The sequence below is a fragment of the Caretta caretta genome, chromosome 7, assembly GCF_965140235.1.
Source record: "Caretta caretta isolate rCarCar2 chromosome 7, rCarCar1.hap1, whole genome shotgun sequence".
NCBI classification, from domain to species: Eukaryota; Metazoa; Chordata; order Testudines; family Cheloniidae; genus Caretta; species Caretta caretta.
In genome coordinates this window covers 114,378,444-114,400,710 of record NC_134212.1, presented here as the reverse complement: position 1 = coordinate 114,400,710, position 22,267 = coordinate 114,378,444, and the positions used below count along the sequence as shown (strand labels likewise).

General features: G+C 40.6%; 1 protein-coding gene across 3 annotated transcripts in view; it reads right to left on the bottom strand.

Moving 5' to 3' along the window:
* The window catches only part of CCDC186 (coiled-coil domain containing 186), a 57,008-nt gene extending 34,932 nt beyond the window's left edge, over positions 1-22,076 (bottom strand). For 2 of the 3 annotated variants that reach the window (XM_048857142.2, XM_048857144.2), the window contains exons 1-2: positions 21,921-22,076; positions 1,201-1,915 (exon numbers count right to left, since the gene is read on the bottom strand). In XM_048857142.2, the coding sequence (XP_048713099.1) occupies positions 1,201-1,898 (698 nt within the window). In that variant the 5' untranslated portion in view covers positions 1,899-1,915; positions 21,921-22,076. Of the gene's footprint in view, positions 1-1,200; positions 1,916-21,244; positions 21,340-21,920 lie in introns of all 3 variants that reach the window. The other variant, XM_048857143.2, reaches the window with a different exon arrangement.
* Positions 22,077-22,267: the final 191 nt, after the last annotated feature.

The window sequence follows — 22,267 nt, the reverse complement described above, 5'->3', positions numbered from 1 at the left end:
ATTCTTTGTAACTGCTTTATGCATAATGTACACATGCCAGACTCACAAAGTCACCGTTTTTTTACACTTAGTATGTTTTCTGATAGCAAGATTACCAAAATCATAGCAGATCTCTCCAGAATCCCATGCTTTGAATGGGAAGTTCTCTCTGGAAGACTTTTTTTTTAATGTGGTCATCCATTACTGTGGTATCACAGTTCCTCCCACAAGAAGTTAACACAAAAAATACAGAGATATATAAATAAAAGCCACTTTCACTTCCAGCCCTGTCAGCAGAAAAAAGAGTTTGAAGTGGAAGGTTAGGTTTTTCCAGTGACCAAATGCCCCTCATGTTATACAGAGAAAGCAATATGAAAGATAAAACGAGAACCAAGAACTCAAGCAGTGAGCTGAAAGAGTGTTTGAACAATCTTCGTTCAGTAAAACTGAGTTAACAATTCAAGTACAAAAATTTCTTGTAGCAAACTTTGTATATATACAGTAAATTATGAATTTCAAAAGCTTTCCTGTAACTTATTACTGTGTTACCAGATGTTATTTCAATGTTATTTGATGCTTGAAGATGTATGCATAAAAATAAAATCCCTTAATTGCTTCATACTTTTATGAGAACTGAATTAAAGATTTTCTTTTCAAGCCTTCTTTTTAAAATCCAAACTTGGCCATCTCAAAAACTGGCAGAGGAAACTTTAATTTAACAATCATAACTGGTTTAACAATTGGGACAGCTGATGAAATTCTTCTGGCGGAGATATAAGCATGAAACTGAATAAAAATTAGAGTGGATTAATTTATCATATTTGACAAAGGATTCATGTCACCAGTACTTTGATGGAGTTAACAAGGAATTCTAACTAATGTAGGCTAACTCACCAAGGATTTCAGATTAAGGATTAGCAAATGTCTGTTCAGTTCATGCCACATTCAACAAGAAGTTAGAGGTCTATGTATACTCATTGTATATATTTGTAAATTAAATTTAGAATGATTATAGAGTTTGTAAAATAAATAAAATAAATAAAAAACCTCATTTACACAACATCTTTAAAAAGAGCTAATATAAGCCAAAATCATGACAGGGTTAACAGCAACAACTAAGACCACATATGTTGCACAACATGGAAGTTGTAACTCCACAATATACAAGTAAGGATACTCTTGCACATACTTATTTGTCCTGAGGTTAATCTAGATACTCACTTCTTTATCGTTTGCTCCTGTTGGACGTATTTATCTTGCACACATTTTTCAAAAGTCGCTAAGGCATGTTCACCCTTCCTCATTCCATTTGGGAGCTTACGCTCTTTCGTAAAATCTGTAGCTAACAGTTCAGATTCTATTTCTTCTAGCAAAGCCTCCTGTGATGATGATTGTTGTATTGTGGAAATAAGTTTCTTGGTGCAGTCTGTGTCATAAGGGCTTTCAGAATAGATTCTATTGCTAGATTTTTTCGTAAAGTCACACCCCTCCCTTAGCTCCTGCAGGATTTCCATTAGGGATTGTTCTGTGCCATTACTTTTTGAAACCTGTTGTTCAAAATCTTCACCAGGCAAGTGTTCTGCATTCACAGAGTCTTCTACTTGCCTTTCAGAACATGTATTAGCACAGGAATCCCCACCTCCACTACGATCAGGTGAAAGCTGCAGCTCCTTTGCTTCACTTATGGCTCCATCCCCTCTTACATCAATAGTTGTTACATTGTAGTTTGATGCCAACAATTTAGGTTCCCTTTCCAAGCTGGAATCCTCATCACCAGTATAACCAACATCTGAGCAGTCCTTCACTTCAGAAATCTTGCTTGTGCTCTCATTACTTGATGAGCCGGAAGGTGTATTGTCTTCCTTTGATAGATTGACTGGCTTCAGTATGCTCTGTATTTCCGGTAAACACTCTTCCATCCTTCCGTTTTAGGAATCTAGAAAGAGAATTTGGACAATATATTACATTCAAGAAGTCAAGATTAAAACGGGGGAGAGGAAAAAATACTTGGTTAGAAGTTCAGATACTGGAGGAAGGAGAATAATTTTGTTTACATTGCCAATGGTTAGCCAATGTTTTTGTCTGCTAAACATTTGAACATTCACTGTTCCAACAATTATAAATCTCTTATTTAAAAAAAGAAGTTCAGGGGACGGGGGGAGGATACCAGACACTGAAATTTAACCTAATTTTTATGTAGTAGAGGGTTTTTTTTCTCCCTTTCAGTAACTCTTGCAGTCTGAAGGGAGGAAACTGTAGAGGTGGCAAATGTTTTGTTAATTCTACTGTGTTTTTAAAAAACAAAAACCAAGCACTTCCTGCTACTTTCAGATAAAAATAGCAGAAACAATGCGTTCAAAGAATAAAATACTGTAAAGGTTTCATTTTAAGTTTGCCAATGAAGATGATTCAAAGACTCACAACAATGATGCCTTAGAGTACAAGGTCTCTTGCTATAGAGTGGAAACCACCAGTCATTCATAACAATCCTTCAGGGGGTCCACAGGTTTTTCCTCCTCCACAGTCAGTGAGCGCACATACGTACACTAGTTTCTCATCACCAAGTACTGACTGATAGGTTCTTTGCTTGTTGTGACCCTTGAGTATGTATGGAGGTCTCTAGACCCAGAAAACTGGAGTGGTTCCTTTCACCTTCTTCCCCACATGGAGCTACAACTGATCAATGCCCAGCTACTGGATTTTCAGTCAGTCAGTCTCCAAGGAATCCCCTTAGGCTACACATGGGTAGCTTCTCTTCAGCCCTTGCCATGCTGGCCAGCACCTTGAGCAGTAGCTTGTATGGCTTCAGCTATCACTAAACAAAGGGACATCTAATTGGTTTCTCTTCTAGCTTGAATTAAGGGTGCTTAATATACCCATCAACTTTAACAGGTCTGTGATCCACAGCCACCATTAATGCTTTCCACTATAATATGTAAATGCAGCTGGAAATAATGAGGAGCCACCTGCCCAGCTGTCTCTACTAGGAGGAGACAGGAACACTACCCAGGGATGGAAGCCAGTAGCTGCACGGGAGCTGCCAGCCACCAACAAAAGGAAAACGTACAGGGGAGTGGAAAGAGAGGCAGACAGAGACAATATCAGAGGAGGAGCACACCAGGAGAGCATCAGATGCCTGGACAACATAGATAGGGAAGCCTGTGGAGAATAGCAAGTTACAGGAACAGAACACATAGGAGAAAAGATATACTGAAGACAACAACAATCAGCTTTTTTCAAAAAGGACAACTCACTTCTCAGACCCTTTAAAAGAGACGCAAAACACTTTCCTCTTGTCACTTTCAACACAAGATGCAATGCTCTGGAGCTGCTGAAGATTAAATCATGGGAAGCAGGCAGGGATATAGTCTGTGCAGTCACGACTGAATGGAGGTGGCGTACAAGCCACTATTACCATGTAGTCTGCACTATGAAAGAGTGAACTATGCCTGCTGCATCTCCTTTGCTTTCACACAGCACTGGGGCTGATTCCTGTTGTATTCTTCCACCAGGATCCCCTATGCAATCTCTTCATAGATGTTCACATTTCTGCAACTGGGCTGCAGCTGTGTCTGCACAGTCTTGTCTCCCCAGAGACCCAGGGGACCCAATACTTCTGTCTACTCCAGGCAACTGCACATCTAGAGCATGTAACTGGCATGGACAGTTGCTCACAACAAGGGAGAGCTGCTAGGTGCGCTCACTTAGGTGGGCAATCAGGAAAAAGTATTTAAAAAATAAACAACGTGTGGGGGAAGTGACTTCTGACCTCCATGACCCTGGGCACTGGTGTTCACAACTGTAGCCAGAGCGGTCACCGTCAGGCACTGTGGGACAACTGCTGGAGGACTGTTATGGTCGACATTGGTCACACAGTGTCTACGCTCACATTACATTGACCTCAGTAGGTTGACCATGCCTCAACACTGTTTGGGGAGGTGATGTTACTGCATCACTGTAGCAAGGCGTTTATATCAGCAAAAGACAAATTTGAGCATAGACATATGCACAAATAGGTTGACATAAGTCGCCTTGCGTGAATCTAACTTGGTAGATTAGACCAGGCCTAAAAAAGGAAGTCATACCAAAATAACAGTCTACATAAGGAGATTTACTGCCCTACCTTGACCCAGGTCTCAGAGTCACAGACTTTCAGGCCAGAAAGGACCATCACGATCATCTAGTCTGACTTCCTTAACATCATATGCCACAGAACCTCACCCACCCACCCCTGCAATAGGCCCACAACCTCTGGCTCAGTTACTTTAGTCCTCAAATGTTGACTTAAAGACCTCAAGTTTCAGAGTATCCGGCACTTATTCTAGTTCAAACTAGCAAGTGACCTGTGAGAAAGCCCAAGATGAATGTGGAATCAATAGACCCCAATAGGATGTGATAACTAATTTTTTCCATTTCAACTGCTAACATTTAAATAGAAACAAATGTCAACATTTTTCATCATTTCACTGCTGAGCTTCATATCAGAAACTTTCATCCAATATGTTTACATAAGCATGGATGACCCTCCCAGCTCTATTTTGCTATTTATGTAAAATAGCCTTTGCAAATGAATAGAACAAGACAACAAATTTGAACATGCATACGGCAGAATATACCAGATATTCTTTCAATTATTCAAGCAATTGCTTGCTACAGATCTTATAAATTAAGGTAAGAGATAGTCACCATTTTATCAACTAAAGTGTGTTGGTAATGATGCAGTTTGTAAAATTTCAATAAAACTTAGCCTAGCAGTAGCAATTTTGTTAAATCAAATCTGACATTTTGGCTAATATCTATGATGCTTTCTACTGTGCCCTAACGTAGGTTGTCAGATGTCAGCGTGGTTATGGAAAAACAGAACACTGACAAGCTTATGACAAGATAAAATATTTTATCGACAGCGATGGAGGTGGCATTTATTTGTATACGGTGTAAGAAAGTGGCGTGGTTAATCTCTAGTTGGCGTCAGCACACAACATGATTAAGTCTATTAGTAACCATGGCAGCTAACCATGTTTTGACTTTGCCAGATACCTAGATCCTGTAACTAGTCCATGACACTTGGGTGCTCTGGCAGAACCCTCCAAGCATGCCTGTACCACTAGTTTGACCAGTTCTCCTTCCTCCCAGTTCTCTACAGCATAGGGCATTCCAAAGTGCATTCTCTCAACATTTCGCTTTCCATGCATAACTTCCCAGCACTTTTGCCTCTGTGCCGCAGCCCATACAGGATTAAGCAGCATGGATGGTGGGGATACACAAATGTGGTTTCAAATGAGCTGCACGGGGGGGGGGGTCCGGGGGAAGGGGGGGCCATTGCATGGACACAGTTCAATCAGACTTGATGTAAACAGACCAAATGAGAGTTTCAGACACAAATTACCAAAAAAAAAAAAAAAAAAAAAAAAAAAAAAAAATTAAAAAAAATAGGTGGTACGTGGAGTGCAGACAAGTCTAAGCCTTCCACTTCAAAACCATAGCCCTGCTATAAGGTAATAGTCACCAGTTCGGCACAGGACAAGAGAGAGAATGAATAAGATTTGCATAGGAGTAAAACACCCCTCTCTCCATCATACTGACAGACAATAGCATAGCCATAAGTACTAACTCTGTATTCCGAAATCCAAGCAGTCAAAAACCATGAGTCAGGCCTTCAAAATCATGATTTCATCATTTTTAAGTTTACATTTTGCTTTCTGGTTTTTGAGTTTTTAGGGTTCACATTCCAAGCTTTTCTCTCTAAGTATGAGGACTAGAAACTGGCTTATTTTGTATAAATGAAAGCAGAGAGTCTCATCACCACATGATTCCAGGAGCTTGAGCTTTAAGGGAAAAAAAAACACCACTGAGAGGGTTGGTAACACTACTAACTCAGTGTTGCAAACTACTACTTTGGTGGGAATGCTACAACATATTTTGCATGCACCAGAGATGACTTGCAAATATTTTTCCTCTGTTACTTGACGGTATTTCCAAAACTTTAAAATTTAATTTTGCGGGGCAGCACAATTCAGATATGTTTTAAATATTGCCTTTGTGCTTTGAGGGAGTAAAACTACAGTTGCAGCAGGTGGGAGACGTAGGTTTTTTTTGGTTTTGTTTTGTTAGTACCAGAGGATGGCACTCGCAAGAATGTAACAATTTTTGTTACTGATAGTAATCCCAGGTATCATCCTTCAAAGTAAAATGTGCCAGCAGGAGCAACGTGGTGAGGGCAGCAAGGAGGACAATGACATCTGAACAGTTTGCACATACAAAGAGTGGGAAGCAAGGGGAGGAAAAGAGGTACTAATTTGGTTTAATCTCATGGTTTAGATTTAGCAGTTTGGGGGTTTACATTGAGTCCTGTATTTCATTGACGTCTTTTCTGATAAATTGGTCCATATGCATTTCTGCTACACGAGTGTGTGCAGGACTGAATTTTTCAATATACACAGCAATATACCCACGAGACAAGAATCGTCCCTATGTTTATAAGTTCTGTGCTGCCTGCTAAAATGAGTAACACTTTTTTGGCATTCATGACACACTCTGCTGTAGGAATGTTAGGGGAAAAGCAGACCTGGAAGTGGGTGGAGGGAAGATGGGTCTAGCCAATGACAAGGTCTTAGAAAGCTGAAGGATGTGTGTTATTAATTCTGCTCTGAAGGTTGATGAAGAGGAACCTTGTTTTTCATTATTTCCTTGTAAATTGGATCATAAAAATACAGACTAATATTATGATTACCACTTATATAGCCTCTTATGATTCAGCATTTGACACAATATTCAGAGTAAACTGGTTTAAAATCTTAGGGTCACGTTTTGATCTTCAGCTGGAAAACTTTTAAAGGGACACTGTCAACTTAAATATTTTGGAAATGAATATTTAAATAATGCATTTTTTGCCTTTTGCAGAGTGTATATTTTTTTTTTTTATGTTTCCTTTAAAAAAAGTTTAAGGGTTTTTCAGCTCCCCCTTTAATGTTTATCACAGTCTTTTCAGCAAGCAAGAAACTGACTATATAAAGGGGAAAACAGTGAAGCTGATGATACACAAGATGCTGTCAAATGCACAAACTGAAAAGAAGTGTTTTGCTAGTGTCTTTCAGTGTCAGTAATCTTACAGGTGTGTTGTAACTATGGCCCTGCGTCCACAGTTAATGAGACTATCGGTATCTTTAAAAGTTAAGCATCTGTGCATTTGCAGGACCATGGCCTTTACCAAGCATAAAATTTCAGACAAGATCATTTCCAAGTTGAAGGTGTCAATTTAGAAAATACTTAAGTAAAAATATTTATTTTTCTGCTAGTCTTTTGTCTGACCCAGAGCACTTTTGCCGAGATTGAAGTGCCCTCAAATCCACTTGGGAATTTTTTAAAGAAGTTTAATATATTTATTGGAATCATTTAACGAAGTAGGGGCCTGATCCGCACAGAATGGATCCAATCTGCAAAGTGTCTCATGTTGGGCTGCAGAATCAAACCCTTACCTTGTTTATCTGTTTATGTCTGATCTACCCCAAGGTAATTATTCAACTCTGGTTCTTATCCAGGGTTCACTCCCATACTCTTGCAAACTGACAACCAATTATACAGCCCTCTGTTAACTTCACTTTAAGAAATGTAATAAGCAGAGGATTTGGTGGGTTTTTTAAAACAATGTCTGTCAGACACTGATTTTTAATGTTATTTTGTGGTGAAAAATTAAATTGTAAAGAAGAGCACAAGAGTAAGTTACATGCGTGAATAACCATGAGACAGATCATAGTACAGTAATAAGTTTATCATGCTGAATTACTACAAGAGGAGAGTATCTGTGATCACACTTAAACTAAAAAATATTTTGCAAGTCTCTGCAGAAAATAATAAGCTTAAGGAAATTCACTCACTGAAGACTAGATGATGCAGATAGCATTTGTTTTAAAATGTTTTCAAATTAAACTTCTGATTAATTTATTAGTCTAGAACCACAATAATGCATGACATACTAGGCTGGAGAGATTCAACTTTAACTTGCAGTGGTAAAGATTATTTTCAATTCTTTGTCACCAAATGTCAACTTGCTAAATGTATTAGCCCATCATGCAACCACCAGACAGACTTCAGAGCACAGGTCAGCTAAAATACAATATTCTTTCAAACTCTGGAGATGTGAAAGTATCGAGACACCTCTTACAGGAAGTGAAATAGTAATGCCACCCCCCTGCTACCCTTCCATATATTCTATTCACTCTAGATATGGCAATAAAGCAGTGGTACAACTCTCCCCAGCATGGATAAAATCATACCAGTATAAAAATGCTCTGTACAGGAACACCTGCATCTACCCTAAGGACTGTACTGATAACTATTTCAACAAAAATTTAACCAAAGTAGTTAAAGCGGTACAAAAACGGTGCGTAGACCAGACCTTACCTTAAGATTTCTTCAGAGGGACTCATTTATACCTTCCAATTTTAAACAGCAAAGTCCTTAAACTATTTAGAATCTTTCTTTATATTCATGGTCCCTCCTCAAACCTGTGTTGACCAACAACCTAGAAATCTTCCTGTACTATTACTGCTCCTGTAGCTTTTATAGGTTGTATTTTGTCAAGGTCATTTTCCTTGAAATTCATCATAGAATATCAAAGCAAACACCTCTAAGCAGTAATCCTTCAAATGCTCTGCAACTTCCACTAATCCTCCATATTGCTAACCCCACAAGCTCAAAAATTAGAGGACAGACTATAAGAGATATTTTTAAAACCTGAATTGCACATACAATAGATAAAAGTGAATTAATGTGTAGCTTGCTCTGCTGGTCACCAGGAGAGGGGACTATTAATCTTCTCTCCCTCCTGGTTGGTAGGGTCCTTCCCCTCCACTGGCATCTGGAAAAAATGGGGTTTTACCCCTCTGTTTTTCTCTTCCTCTCCCTCCTACTAATGAGTGGAAGAAAGATCTACTTTTTCTTCTCTTTCTCTATAATTAGTGGCCAGGGTTGTGGGGCAGCTGTCTGCTCCACAGAAAAGAACTGGTTGTCTGTGCTATGTGATGCAGACTTCCTCTCCTTTATGTGCAAGGAACTAGTGGCACGCATAAAGTCAGGTCCATTTGCTCCTCCAACTCCAGTAACGCTCATCTGGTCTGCATAACACTCACTCATAACACTGCTCATCAGGACACACAGCCAGCAGAACCCAATAATAAGGTTATTGTTATTCACCTTTCCCCATATCGCCAAGAGGGAAAGAACAGCATCTTCACGCTGCTTATGTGAATCACGAATGGTACTCAAAGATGTTGGGTGCATGGGACCTGCATATCAGTCAAATACTGTCGAAGCTGAATCCAGAGCACCATTGTCTAACCACACGAGTTGTACCACTTTAAGTACACCAGTGAACTTAAACTGGTACAAACCCTCCCCGCCACAGCATGGATGTAGTTATCACATAAAACACTTTTATACTGATACAGCCATCCCCATACGGAAAGGGAAACGAACTATACTGGGATAAGTTACAAAAAGTATATCATCAGCCCTTAGTGGTTAAACAAGGTGGTTAAAAGACCTGTGCCTGGTTCATACTTCCAACTGTTACTATTACTGACAGAGCTGCAACAGCGGTAGAAGGAAATATAAAGAAATTCTAGCGTAGACCTAGCCTTACTGAGCTGAAGAACAGAAGCCAGAGTCCCTTTTTGAGCATGGGTTGCATGATTTCTTTTATTAGATATTCTTGGTAATCTCTACATATCAAGTACTGTACCACACCAACAAAAATAAAAGTTACTCATTCTTTAAGGCAGGCTTGTGATGTAAAATTAATGGTAAAATTCTGCTTTGGATGGGACTTACAGAAGTTGGTCCGGAAGCCAAATGGCAAACTTGAATCAAGAAGGAAAATCAGCTGCATTACGTGTAGGACATGGTACAGTTCTCTTTATTTTTCCCAGCATTGTTGCTTTTGACACAGTACTACAGGACTAGTACACCCTTCAAAGCAGCTGAAACCAATTGTCACTGGTTTCACTCTTACAGGAACTCATCAGCTGTGGGCAACTGGTCCAACCCCCCCAAATAACAAATTTTCTTAACCATACTTTTAAAAACAATTCTAATAAAATCTAATAAATCTAGACAACCATGATTGCTAGTGGGCTGTAGGGTGATAAATGAAGATTTTTTTTTTTCATGAAAAGTACAAGGCATCAAGAATCAGAGATGCTACAAGAAAGAATTCATGGCTTTTCCTGACTCTTCCATTAGCAAATATAAGCAATATGACTTCTATTTCCAGAAGTAAATTGCATGTATTACTGCGCTTACTTTGAAAACTCATGGTTACGGGTCATATGGTGTTGCAACACAATTTCCTACTCCAAATTAAAAAAAAAAAGAGAGAGAGAGAGAGACAGGGACAGAGAGAGAATGAACTCCACCCACAAATTGAGGATTGCTATAAAGCATTCTAGATGTGTTTGACCTATTCTGCTCTACCTGTTATACGTCACCTTTGTTAATTAGGGAAAAGAACGAAGTGGCCTGATTTTCAAAAGTACTAAGCACCCAGTGCTCCCATTGACTTCACTGTGTATTATGGTTGCTCGGTACCTCTGAAAGTCAGGCCACAAGATTCCAAGTGCATCCTCAGCTGAAATTCAGCCTCTTTTTGTTAAAATGGAATGTAGTTTATCTATGTCTGCAAGCTACACTTTGAATGTTATCAAGATATTATTCCACTTAGAAAATATTTTATCTGTACATTTACTGACTTAATTCTCCAAAACTCATGTTAAAATATGTCAGTTTTATAAATCTATATGAACCTGCAAACTCTCCTTAAAATTATTCTTTACTGTGATGTCTGCAACAAGCGCCAGTTATAAATTATTTTATGAATCATTTTGTGTCCCATTAAGATGTGCACATGCCTAAACTGAATAACTGGTCTTATTGCTATAATTAACCCTTTACTTTCTTCCCACCTTCTTTTTCCCTATCATTTGCTACACTCACTTGTTTCTTCCATTCGGATATTAGGCCTCAATCCTGCAAGATGATCTGCACAAATGGGCCCCTATATAAAAGCACATTTTTGCCAAGGAAACAATTGTTAAAGCTAATGAAACAATACAGTGATCACTGAGAACATTTGTACTGCAGCAGAAAAATGTTTACAATCTAGAGTGGATGTTGTAGGGTAGACAGGGTTCACGTATTTACCACATCAGATCATCCAACTCCTATGACCTGTCTACACTACAGCTTCCATCACCAGGAAAAACCTATCAATGAAGTTTCCAACTCCTCTAGATTACCAGAAATAGAAACGTGTACAAGTATCTATGGGATAATTTATTTATAAAGCTGTTTTTGCGTTCAAGGGTTTTGAGCAATAAAAATCTTGAGTACAACTGATTTAATCAAACCCCCTACTCCAAATGGAAATACTAACAAATGACAAGATACTTTAGTCATTGTAATATAGAATAGGGTGAAGGATTTGTTTATTTGAAAAAAAAAAAAGCGTTAACTGTTAAGATTAATTGGATGGAAAGTATTCAAAGTGTATAAGATTGTTTAGAATTTTCTTGCTGAACATACAAAATTCAACATAGAATATTCAAAATAAGACTGGAAATGATTATGTGCAAAGACCTTCATTAACAGCACTAAGTATTATTAGCAAGCCCATAACTGTTCAGATAAATAAGCCCTATGCAGAAATTTTCTCCTAGTAATACCATAGTACCGAATATCATTCCATGTCCTTTACACCATCCTGTTATAAACACCTTACTGTAAAATTAAAAATATATTTTCCACTACCTTTTAAAAAGTTACTCTACTACAATACACAAAAACTGCATTACAAGACGTATCAAGAACCTGACAACTGACAGAAACAAGGAACTACTTTGTTACTAATTCAATAGTTACTAACTACTTAGTTACTAACTACTAGAAAAACAAATCCACATGATGCAATGTGGCATGGTCTACACTTCATCACACAGTTTTACACTAGGGTAGTATTAAAGGAATAATGATTTGATACTACAAAATATTCTGAATTTTTATAATTATGTGATTTGTGGTAAAAAAAATTAAACTTTAATTTAAAACCATGGGTCTCATGGGCTAAGGTCACTAACTATAATCATTTAATTAGTGAAAGAAATAGGTCAGCATGCCCAATCAGTGTCTAGGAAATGTATAGATATGCATGTGTCATCAGAGCACGCTTTATGACACATGTACTGTACACATAGTACAGTCTAACAATTAAAATTGAACAGAGAGCTCTTGCAGCTTGGATTATATGACAGCTATGTTGTTACTCAAATCTCAAAGCATTCACTCAGCTGAAAGTAAAAGGACTGAACACGTCTTTGTACTTCAGTCGTTCCATCAGTCTGGAGAGGGGGAGGGTAGATTTTTTAATAGAACAGGATATCTTCAGTTACTGTTTTATGTTCATTGCATAGATCAAGACAACTAGATTTCCTGTTCTATTTCCAAGTCAATAATACAACACATCTTTAATTTGCATGGTGTCTTTCATACAAGCTGCATCTCAACTCACTTTATTGAATTAAACAATACTACCAGAAGTAAATGAGAGAAAATTTAAGTAGTAAAGGCAAGTGAGAAAAATGTATTTTCAACCAAGATTCATAAGGAGATGGGGAATCAATTAACTGGAGAAATAAAGAAATTGTGTTCTACGTGACAAGAAATAAAGAGGAGCTGCCTCTCATACAGGTCCATCAGTTATGGCTATAATTAATATTGTGCTTTATTAGGTTAGCATATTTTATTCTCTCTAGTATGCTTGCTGCTAGTTATATATACGCTACAGAGTTGACAATTATGGTCAGAGCATGTGCAGAGTGACAGAGAAGAGAGATTGCTGCTAGAAGTTCAAAAGAAGAAACAAAGGTCCATGAAGCCAGTTACAGAAAGTCTATGGAGGATTTTAACAACAAAGGGAGGGTTGGAATCAGATCCTTAAATGAATATTGGACCAGTGGGTGCTGTTTGAGGATGATGCTCATATAATCATGGGGTTTTTTGTACATGTGAAAGGGCAGGTGCAATCTGGAGAGATGGGACTCAGGGAGGCCAGGGCAAAGGACTGTGCAATATTAGAAAAGAGGGGAGTAAAAAGGGATACTTTCAGATAAGATGGAATTGAGTCAGTGACTCGGATAGGCATCATTGTGGTTGTAGCAGTGATAGACACCAAATAGCAATGAGGTTACAGAAGTGTAAGTAAATTGACAGTCAGAGTCAAGGAGAGTTTTGCTCGATTGCCAACTGGCTTTTCAAAAGTTAGACCGGCTTCTGTCTTCAGTAACCTTGTTATCTATCATACCAATAAACTCTGCGTCTAGACTGGCCAGGAACTCCCATCAGCTCGATGACTCAATTTTCTGCATGTTTTCAGCAGCAAAATCATGCACTTTTGCATCTGCTCCAGTCTCAACACTCATTTTGGTTAGTAAGATAGATGAATGATTCCAGAGAGATACCTAAGTTATAGTAGTAACTGCCTTTTTACCAGTATAGTTTCCTAGGATTCTAGCCAATTGTCATCTTGGGAAAATTATATTTCTGTCAGTCTAAAATTTCCCTTATAGGTTCAAGATTCCCTCCTCTCACACACTCACAAACTTCTGCCCTTTATAAAACAAGCACAAACTTGTAATACTCTGTAATAATGCTAGTGCAGATCAGTTGCTGTGACCCAAATTATGCAGCGACCAATGATATCACAATAGTTTTCAGAATAGCAGCCATGTTAGTCTGTATTCGCAAAAAGAAAAGGGGTACTTGTGGCACCTTAGAGACTATCAAATTTATTGGAGCATAATCTTTCATGAGCTACATATCACTTCATCGGATGCATCACGAAAGCTCACAATAAAATAAATTTGTTAGTCTCTAAGGTGCCACAAGTACTCCTTTTCTTATCACAATAGTTGTTAACTCTATAGCAAATATAATGAATTCCAAACATACCAGAGATAATAAAATATGCTAACCTAATAATGCACAATATTTTATTATAGATATAATTGAGCCACCCGTTTCTGACTGAGAACTTCATTAAATCATAAAGATCTAGAGACCAATCATTTTGTAGCATGGACAGCTTAATAATACAGAGAATCTCATGCACTCCTTCTTTTACTGCTGGGGGGAATTCTGCACCACTGCACAATGCAGAATTTGCACAGAAATTAATGTTCTGTGCAGAATTTACTCCCCGCACCTCCAGAACTGAGCTGCTGAGCTGATGGCCGCCACTAGGGGCCACTGGACCCAGCAGAGCCCAGCTCACAAATAGAAGACACTACCAGGGGAAGGAGGAAAGAGCAGCAAGGGTTCTGGGCAGCTGCAGTTCCTGGCACGCCCAGGAGGAAGCGTGCAGGAAACTGCACACAAGCCTGGATCCCAACAGGATCAGGCTGTTTCTCCCTCTGGCTCCCTGGTCTCTAGGGGTGTAGGGGGTGCATGCAAGTATCTGGCCTGGGGAGAAGGGGCCCACAGGTGGGCTCTGGGGGGGGGTGTGAGTGTCTGAGTGGGGTGGAATCTGGAGAGATGTCTGGGCCCTGAGCTGGACTCCAGGGGAGAGGTAGCAGAGAAACAGGAACTGGGTTGTTTTAACTCTCTACTCCTGGGGGGAAAATTTTGTGTGTGTCTTGTATTCTTACAGACACAATTTCTGACTTTATTTTTAAATAAATTATAAAAATAATTGAAACTAGAGTGATTATATATAGTGTTATTTTGATAAAAAAATATGTAAAGTTTTAAAATACTGTATTGTGTGCAGAATTTTTTTTTGGGGGGGGGGGGGCAGAATTTCCCCATGATTATTCTTTCCCATTTATAACCACATGGACCACTTCTCCTGCTCACTCAAAAATTGAATGGACCACTTATTCCTAGCCCTAATTGTGTAACATCCCTGTGGCAAACTAGTGACAGAGGATGTGGAAAAAGCTAATGTACTCAATGCTTTTTTTTTGCCTCTGTTTTCACTAACAAGGTCAGCTCCCAGACTGCTACGCTGGGCATCACAAAATGGGGAAGAGATGGACAGCCCTCTGTGGAGATAGAGGTGGTTAGGGACTATTTAGAAAAGCTGGACGTGCACAAGTCCATGGGGCCGGACGAGTTGCATCCGAGAGTGCTGAAGGAACTGGCGGCTGTGATTGCAGAGCCATTGGCCATTATCTTTGAAAACTCATGGCGAACCGGGGAAGTCCCGGATGACTGGAAAAAGGCTAATGTAGTGCCAATCTTTAAAAAAGGGAAGAAGGAGGATCCTGGGAACTACAGGCCAGTCAGCCTCACTTCAGTCCCTGGAAAAATCATGGAGCAGGTCCTCAAAGAATCAATCCTGAAGCACTTGCATGAGAGGAAAGTGATCAGGAACAGCCAGCATGGATTCACCATGGGAAGGTCATGCCTGACTAATCTAATCGCCTTCTATGATGAGATTACTGGTTCTGTGGATGAAGGGAAAGCAGTGGATGTATTGTTTCTTGACTTTAGCAAAGCTTTTGACACGGTCTCCCACAGTATTCTTGTCAGCAAGTTAAGGAAGTATGGGCTGGATGAATGCACTACAAGGTGGGTAGAAAGCTGGCTAGATTGTCGGGCTCAACGGGTAGTTATCAATGGCTCCATGTCTAGTTGGCAGCCGGTATCAAGTGGAGTGCCCCAAGGGTCGGTCCTGGGGCCGGTTTTGTTCAATATCTTCATAAATGATCTGGAGGATGGTGTGGATTGCACTCTCAGCAAATTTGCGGATGATACTAAACTGGGAGGAGTGGTAGATACGCTGGAGGGGAGGGATAGGATACAGAAGGACCTAGACAAATTGGAGGATTGGGCCAAAAGAAATCTGATGAGGTTCAATAAGGATAAGTGCAGGGTCCTGCACTTAGGACGGAAGAACCCAATGCACAGCTACAAACTAGGGACCGAATGGCTAGGCAGCAGTTCTGCAGAAAAGGACCTAGGGGTGACAGTGGACGAGAAGCTGGATATGAGTCAGCAGTGTGCCCTTGTTGCCAAGAAGGCCAATGGCATTTTGGGATGTATAAGTAGGGGCATAGCGAGCAGATCGAGGGACGTGATCGTTCCCCTCTATTCGACATTGGTGAGGCCTCATCTGGAGTACTGTGTCCAGTTTTGGGCCCCACACTTCAAGAAGGATGTGGATAAATTGGAGAGAGTCCAGCGAAGGGCAACAAAAATGATTAGGGGTCTGGAACACATGAGTTATGAGGAGAGGCTGAGGGAGCTGGGATTGTTTAGCCTGCAGAAGAGAAGAATGAGGGGGGGATTTGATAGCTGCTTTCAACTACCTGAAAGGGGGTTCCAAAGAGGATGGCTCTAGACTGTTCTCAATGGTATCAGATGACAGAACGAGGAGTAATGGTCTCAAGTTGCAGTGGGGGAGGTTTAGATTGGATATTAGGAAAAACTTTTTCACTAAGAGGGTGGTGAAACACTGGAATGCGTTACCTAGGGAGGTGGTAGAATCTCCTTCCTTAGAGGTTTTTAAGGTCAGGCTTGACAAAGCCCTGGCTGGGATGATTTAACTGGGAATTGGTCCTGCTTCGAGCAGGGGGTTGGACTAGATGACCTTCTGGGGTCCCTTCCAACCCTTATATTCTATGATTCTATAGTGATTGCTCACACAGAAGGATAATATGGGGAAAGTGTTTAATGTATTTTAGTGATGTTTTAATGGAATTTAAAAGCTTGAAACAAGATAGAGAGACAACTCTGATCAACTAGCTACCAGTCATGGGTCCACGAACAGCAGTCTGAGAACCTGTGTGTTTAAAATAAAGAAATTGTTTCTGCTGCCTCTTGTACTGCAAGCAATTCTTTCTAGGACAGCTAGTTTGATCATATTATTGTACCACTTGGCAGCGTTCACTTTGCTTGCTGATTTCCAACATAAAGCCAGCAATCCTGTACTAAGTTCCATTCCACTGTTTCAGAACAAAGTACGGATAGAAGACACCATGTAAAAAAAAGTTGTACTTTAGTTCTGTGTACTACTAAATAAGAGAAGAATGATACGTTCTGTGCACGCAACAGGAGTAGAATATGCCTCTCCGTGCTGGTATACATGTGTTTAAGCACCATTAAGGAAAAGTGCTTGAGCTCAACTCAAACATGGCTCAACATGGTTACAGATAAGATGGTTTCTAACATGGTTTGGCTTGAACTAAACCATGTTTAAAATCTGTGTTTTAAAGGTCTTTACTTAATATAGTATAACTTTCTATTTCCCTGTTTGATTGAGACAAGTAGTTTATTACCATTACTACTATTTAGACAGTGCAGGTCTAGGCAACATGGCAGTAAAACCACCTGAGCTCTATCTACACTACCACTCCCTTCAGTGGTAGGGCAGAAGTAGGAGATTTCTCAAAAATTGCTACTATAAGACACTAGTCCTAATCATAGTTACTTCAAACATCGCTTACTTGGCTCATGGAGGTAGAACCAAACTGTGTTACAGGCTGCCTGTCTACGCAGGGAAAGTCAAAGAGGATTGCAGCCGTGGTCAGGGCACAAATCTGTTTGTAACAAGAATGGAAAAGTCTATGGTGTATTAAGGCTGTAACAGTGCTCTAAACACAAGTGTAAATTGACACAGCTCTCTGACCCAGTGTAGACAAAGCCTCACTGTGTTATGAGCACTAAGCTTCAGGAGATGGGAGGGATAAAGGTAGACTGGCAGAGTACATAAAAGCAAGGAAATTTAGAGTATCAGACTATCATTTTATTTAATTGGTTTTAATGCTATTTATATATATTTAATGGTTGCAGGTTGCTCCACTTCAGCACTGAGGTGCAAAACTCAGGACTGTATATCTTCAAAGCACTATGACTCACTCTAAAGGAATTGGAAAACAAGATATGCTGTTTTAACTGGGTTTTCTTTGCTTGTGTCACACCTTGTGCATTACCTTAGTATGTATTTTTTACATGATTCCTTTGAGGTACCTCTGAGTTTTTCCCCGTATCCTGCAAAGACTTCATATTGTGATCTGATTGATGTTTTGGCAGTGAAACCAATCACAGCTCAACTTGAAGATAAAACTTGAAAATGGTTAGGTTTACCACTGGGGCTAGATTTGTTACAATTACAATGCATGTCACTGGGCAACCAGAGTCTGTTAATATTTAGTCTGTCTGGTTCCAAGGTTACTGTACATGCGATGGTCAAAGTGGATCTATTCATAATTGTCGGGGATGGGCAAGGCGGAATCCTACAGTCCCAACAATGGGGCTGGCCTGGGGCCCAAAACCAGTAATCTTTACACAGGGTTTTAAAACAGCCTTTAAGCTCTAAGGGCTTGTTAACAAAAGGAAGGGGAGGGGAGGGACAAGCAGATAAATAATCCTTCATTGGGGGAGCTGCAGCAGTGCAGAAACATATTTCAAAATTTTCCCAGTGTAGAAAAGACTTAGCACCCTCCTAGCTAAACTGACACATTCCTAACTAAACCCGGTTGTTTCTGTACTGTTCAGCCACCCACGTCTCAAACCAGTGCAGCTCCACTGGCAACAGCCCTAGTGTAGCCTTGCTGCCGTAGCAGCATCTTAGCTACCATGTCATCCAGACCCGCTCTGGGCAGGGGTGGATGACTTGCCTGCTGAAGTGCCAATTAACTCCTAGTAACCTGTCTATATGAGAGCTCCCCCAGACCATTGCTAGTTAAAACACTGTAGCACCCTGAGTTGGCTACGTCAGTGGTTTTCAACCTTTTTTCATTTGCAGACCCCTAAAAAATTTTGAACGGAAGTGCAGAAATCTTGGACATAGGCTGCAGACTCCCAGAGGTCTGCAGACCACAAATTGAAAACTAAGTCATGGGTTGAGCCAGTGTGAACTAAAATGGGTTTTTAATTAAAGGAGTTTCCAAAAGTTGCTACAACCCTGCAAGTCCAAAGTTAAAGAACAGCTGAAATATGGTACTGTTCCATATATACTGATCAGTCAGACTCATGTGTTACTGTGCTGGAGCATTTCTATATTACAACAAGGTCCCCCTGCAAACTTTTAAAAGTGCAGATGGGACCAAAATATCAGTGCTCAGGAGACCCAGATGAGTGAATAAGCTTTAAAGGTAAATTCATTAATAGAGGTCTGTTAAAGATGAGTAGTATAGTGGGCACACAATATTCTTTTAATTTTAACTTTTCAAATATAAATCTCATGTGCTCCCAGGAGTTAGGAACTATACGAACCTATGAAGGAAAACATGATCCTAATTCCCACAAGCACATGAGATTTTACATTTTAAAAGCCACTACTGAGTGCACATTTGTCCACACTTCTGCATAGCCAGTTTCACTGTTTCCCATGAAGAGTCAGTTTATCAGTTTCCCCTGTTCATGAGAGTCTTACAGAGAGCAACAGCACAGAAATATACGTTTTTTTTAAATAAAGCAGGAAATTGTGACTATATTCTATCCAAGAAGTTAGCAGGGAAGACTCAAAGGAAATGAAACTACTTTTTAAAAATTATTTTATTTTGATGAAGCCAACTAGATTTCACCTGGATAATGTCCCTTTAAAGTTAGTATCTGTAAATTTGATATAATGAAGCACTTTGGGATTTTTTTAATGAGTGCTGCATTATTAGTATTATACTGTATTATTTTACCTTTCATAAAGGAAATTCTACTAGAAGAAAAAGTAAACAACAAAAATAAGAGTACTGTATTAAAAAGAAATAAAAGGGCAGATTGGGATCTTCATGTGTAAAATCAATCCTGCAACACAACCTGCCCAGATCTTCAAAATGTCTCTCTGAGGTTCCTGGAACTCTGTGTGGGTTTAAAGGGTCCACCAGTGAAGATTGCTTTCTCAGGATCAGAGCTAAAAATATGGACTACGCAAACAGAATTTTTCTTCTTGCCTGAGTTGCTGTAAAACCTCCCATTTTTAAACCTGGAACTTCAGACAGCTCTTATAAATAAAAGCTGAAAATACATATTGTACTGCAGTAATCTTGCAAGGTTAAAAAAAAATCCCTTCATGTCAGCTATTCCATAGCCTTCACATAGTTTTACCACAAAAACCGCAAGTGTATAATAGAAGCACAAACCGCAGAAACAATGGGAAGGCTTTGTACACTCTATGCATTAGGACAGTAAAAATATAATCAACACTTTCCACAGAGGGGGGAAAAAAACAAATATGAGGGGGGAAAATCAGATGATACACAGCAGGAGCTAGACACTTTAAAGCTTCTGAATGAGGAGATGGTATAAAGCTGCCTAGTCAAGACTTTAACCTCCTTGTATTCAATTTCATTTTGTTTTTTTCCGTCTCCTAAACTTGACCCTTTCCCACAGAGGCCACAAGTTACTGATGTCACTCCAACTACAGCTACCTGCACCTGGATTCCTTTGCAACAGATTCATTGAAATCTCATAGCAACTAGCAATTGAAAAGACCACACACAAAAGCCCAAAGTAAATTTTGTCTGCTGTAGTTTCCACTGTACAGAATAACCACAGTTAATATTTTATTATTATTAAAGCAATCATTAAATCTTGCTGTTTTATTATTAGTTTTCAATGTACATTTAGGGGCAGCTCTGGCTCTCAGTATTTAGAGAAAGAAAAGGAGTACTTGTGGCACCTTAGAGACTAACAAATGTATTTGAGCATAAGCTTTCGTGAGCTACAGCTCACTTCATCGGATGCATTCAGTGGAAAATACAGTGTGGCGATTTATATACATAGAGAACATGAAACACGGTGAGCTATTACCAGCGGGGGGGGGGGGGGAAGAGAACGAGGACACCTTTTGTAGTGATACTCAAGGTGGGCCATTTCCAGCAGTTGACAAGAACATCTGAGGAAGGGGGGAAGGGGGGAATAGTTTTCCTTTGTGTAATGACCCATCCACTCCCAGTCTCTATTCAAGCCTAAGTTAATTGTATCCAGTTTGCAAATTAATTCCAATTCAGCAGTCTCTCATTGGAGTCTGTTTTTGAAGTTTTTTTGTTGAGGAATTGCAACTTTTAGGTCTGTAATCGAGTGACCAAAGAGACTGAAGTGTTCTCCAACTGGTTTTTGAATGTTATAATTCTTGACATCTGATTTGTGTCCATTTATTTTGTTAGTCTCTAAGGTGCCACAAGGCCTCCTTTTCTTTTGCGAATACAGACTAACACGGCTGCTACTCTGAAACCAGTGTTTAGAGAAACACCAAAGCTCCTTAGAGTTTTATTACCTAATCACTTTTGGTACTTTGGAGAAGGAAATAAAAGCACTAAACTGTCAGACAACCCAGCAGGCAGCTGCACACCAGGATCATCGGTGACGATCCTAGAAAAGAGAAAAGAAAAGAAAAGAAAAGAAAAGAACTTGTGTCGCCTTAACACCTACAGAGGCAGCTGTAGAACGCTGACTGGCAAGAAAGTCAGGACTCCTGGGTCCTCTCTTCCTCCGTCACTTGTGGCCTCTGTTTGCGTGCGCCCCTGGATCAGTGGCTACAGTAAGGTTTCCCTAACTCCCAGGCAGAAGGGGAACTTCAATAACCAGCCTGGCCATAAAGTGCTGCGAGATCTTTAGACAAGAGAAGAGGGACAACCACAAACCATCAGCATGATCCTAGCTCCCTTGTCCACACCAGGCTTCCCCAGCGAACTCTTCCTGGGGGGCGGGGGGGGGAATAGCGTCCTAAGCATCAGGGGTTAAAACTCTTCAGCCGCAAACTAGGGAGGCGAACTAGCGAAGCAAGTCTAACGCGGGTGTAGCGATCAGCCAGGGCCGGCACCCGACGGAGAGAGCTGGGCAGGGGCACAGGGGGCTGAAATGCACCGAGCCAACCCCCGCTTCCACCCTCCCTGCCGCAGTCCCACTGACCCCGGCCACAGCCTCCCGGTCCCCAGCCAGCGGCCTCTTACCCGCTTGTTAGGAGGGTGGGAGCCAGAGCGGCGGCAGCGCCTCCATGGCCGCGGCGGGGTCCCCCGCGTTGTTCCTCCTCCTGCGGCAGCTCCCGGCCGCAGCTGGGCGCTGACACATCAACAAAGATGGCGGCCGCAGACGGCCCGCCCGCCTCGGGTGGGCGGGAGGCGGGGCTGGCGCTGGCGCTCTGCCCGCAGCGGGCCCGGCCTGTGTGGCTCGGGCGGGCGGGCGGGCGGGGGAGGCGCTTGTTGACGGTGCGGAAAGGCTTCTCCTGTGTCCCTGCCCCACCTTTTTTGCACGGCGCTTCCCCGTCTCTTACAAGGCCCGACGCTAGCAATGATGAGGA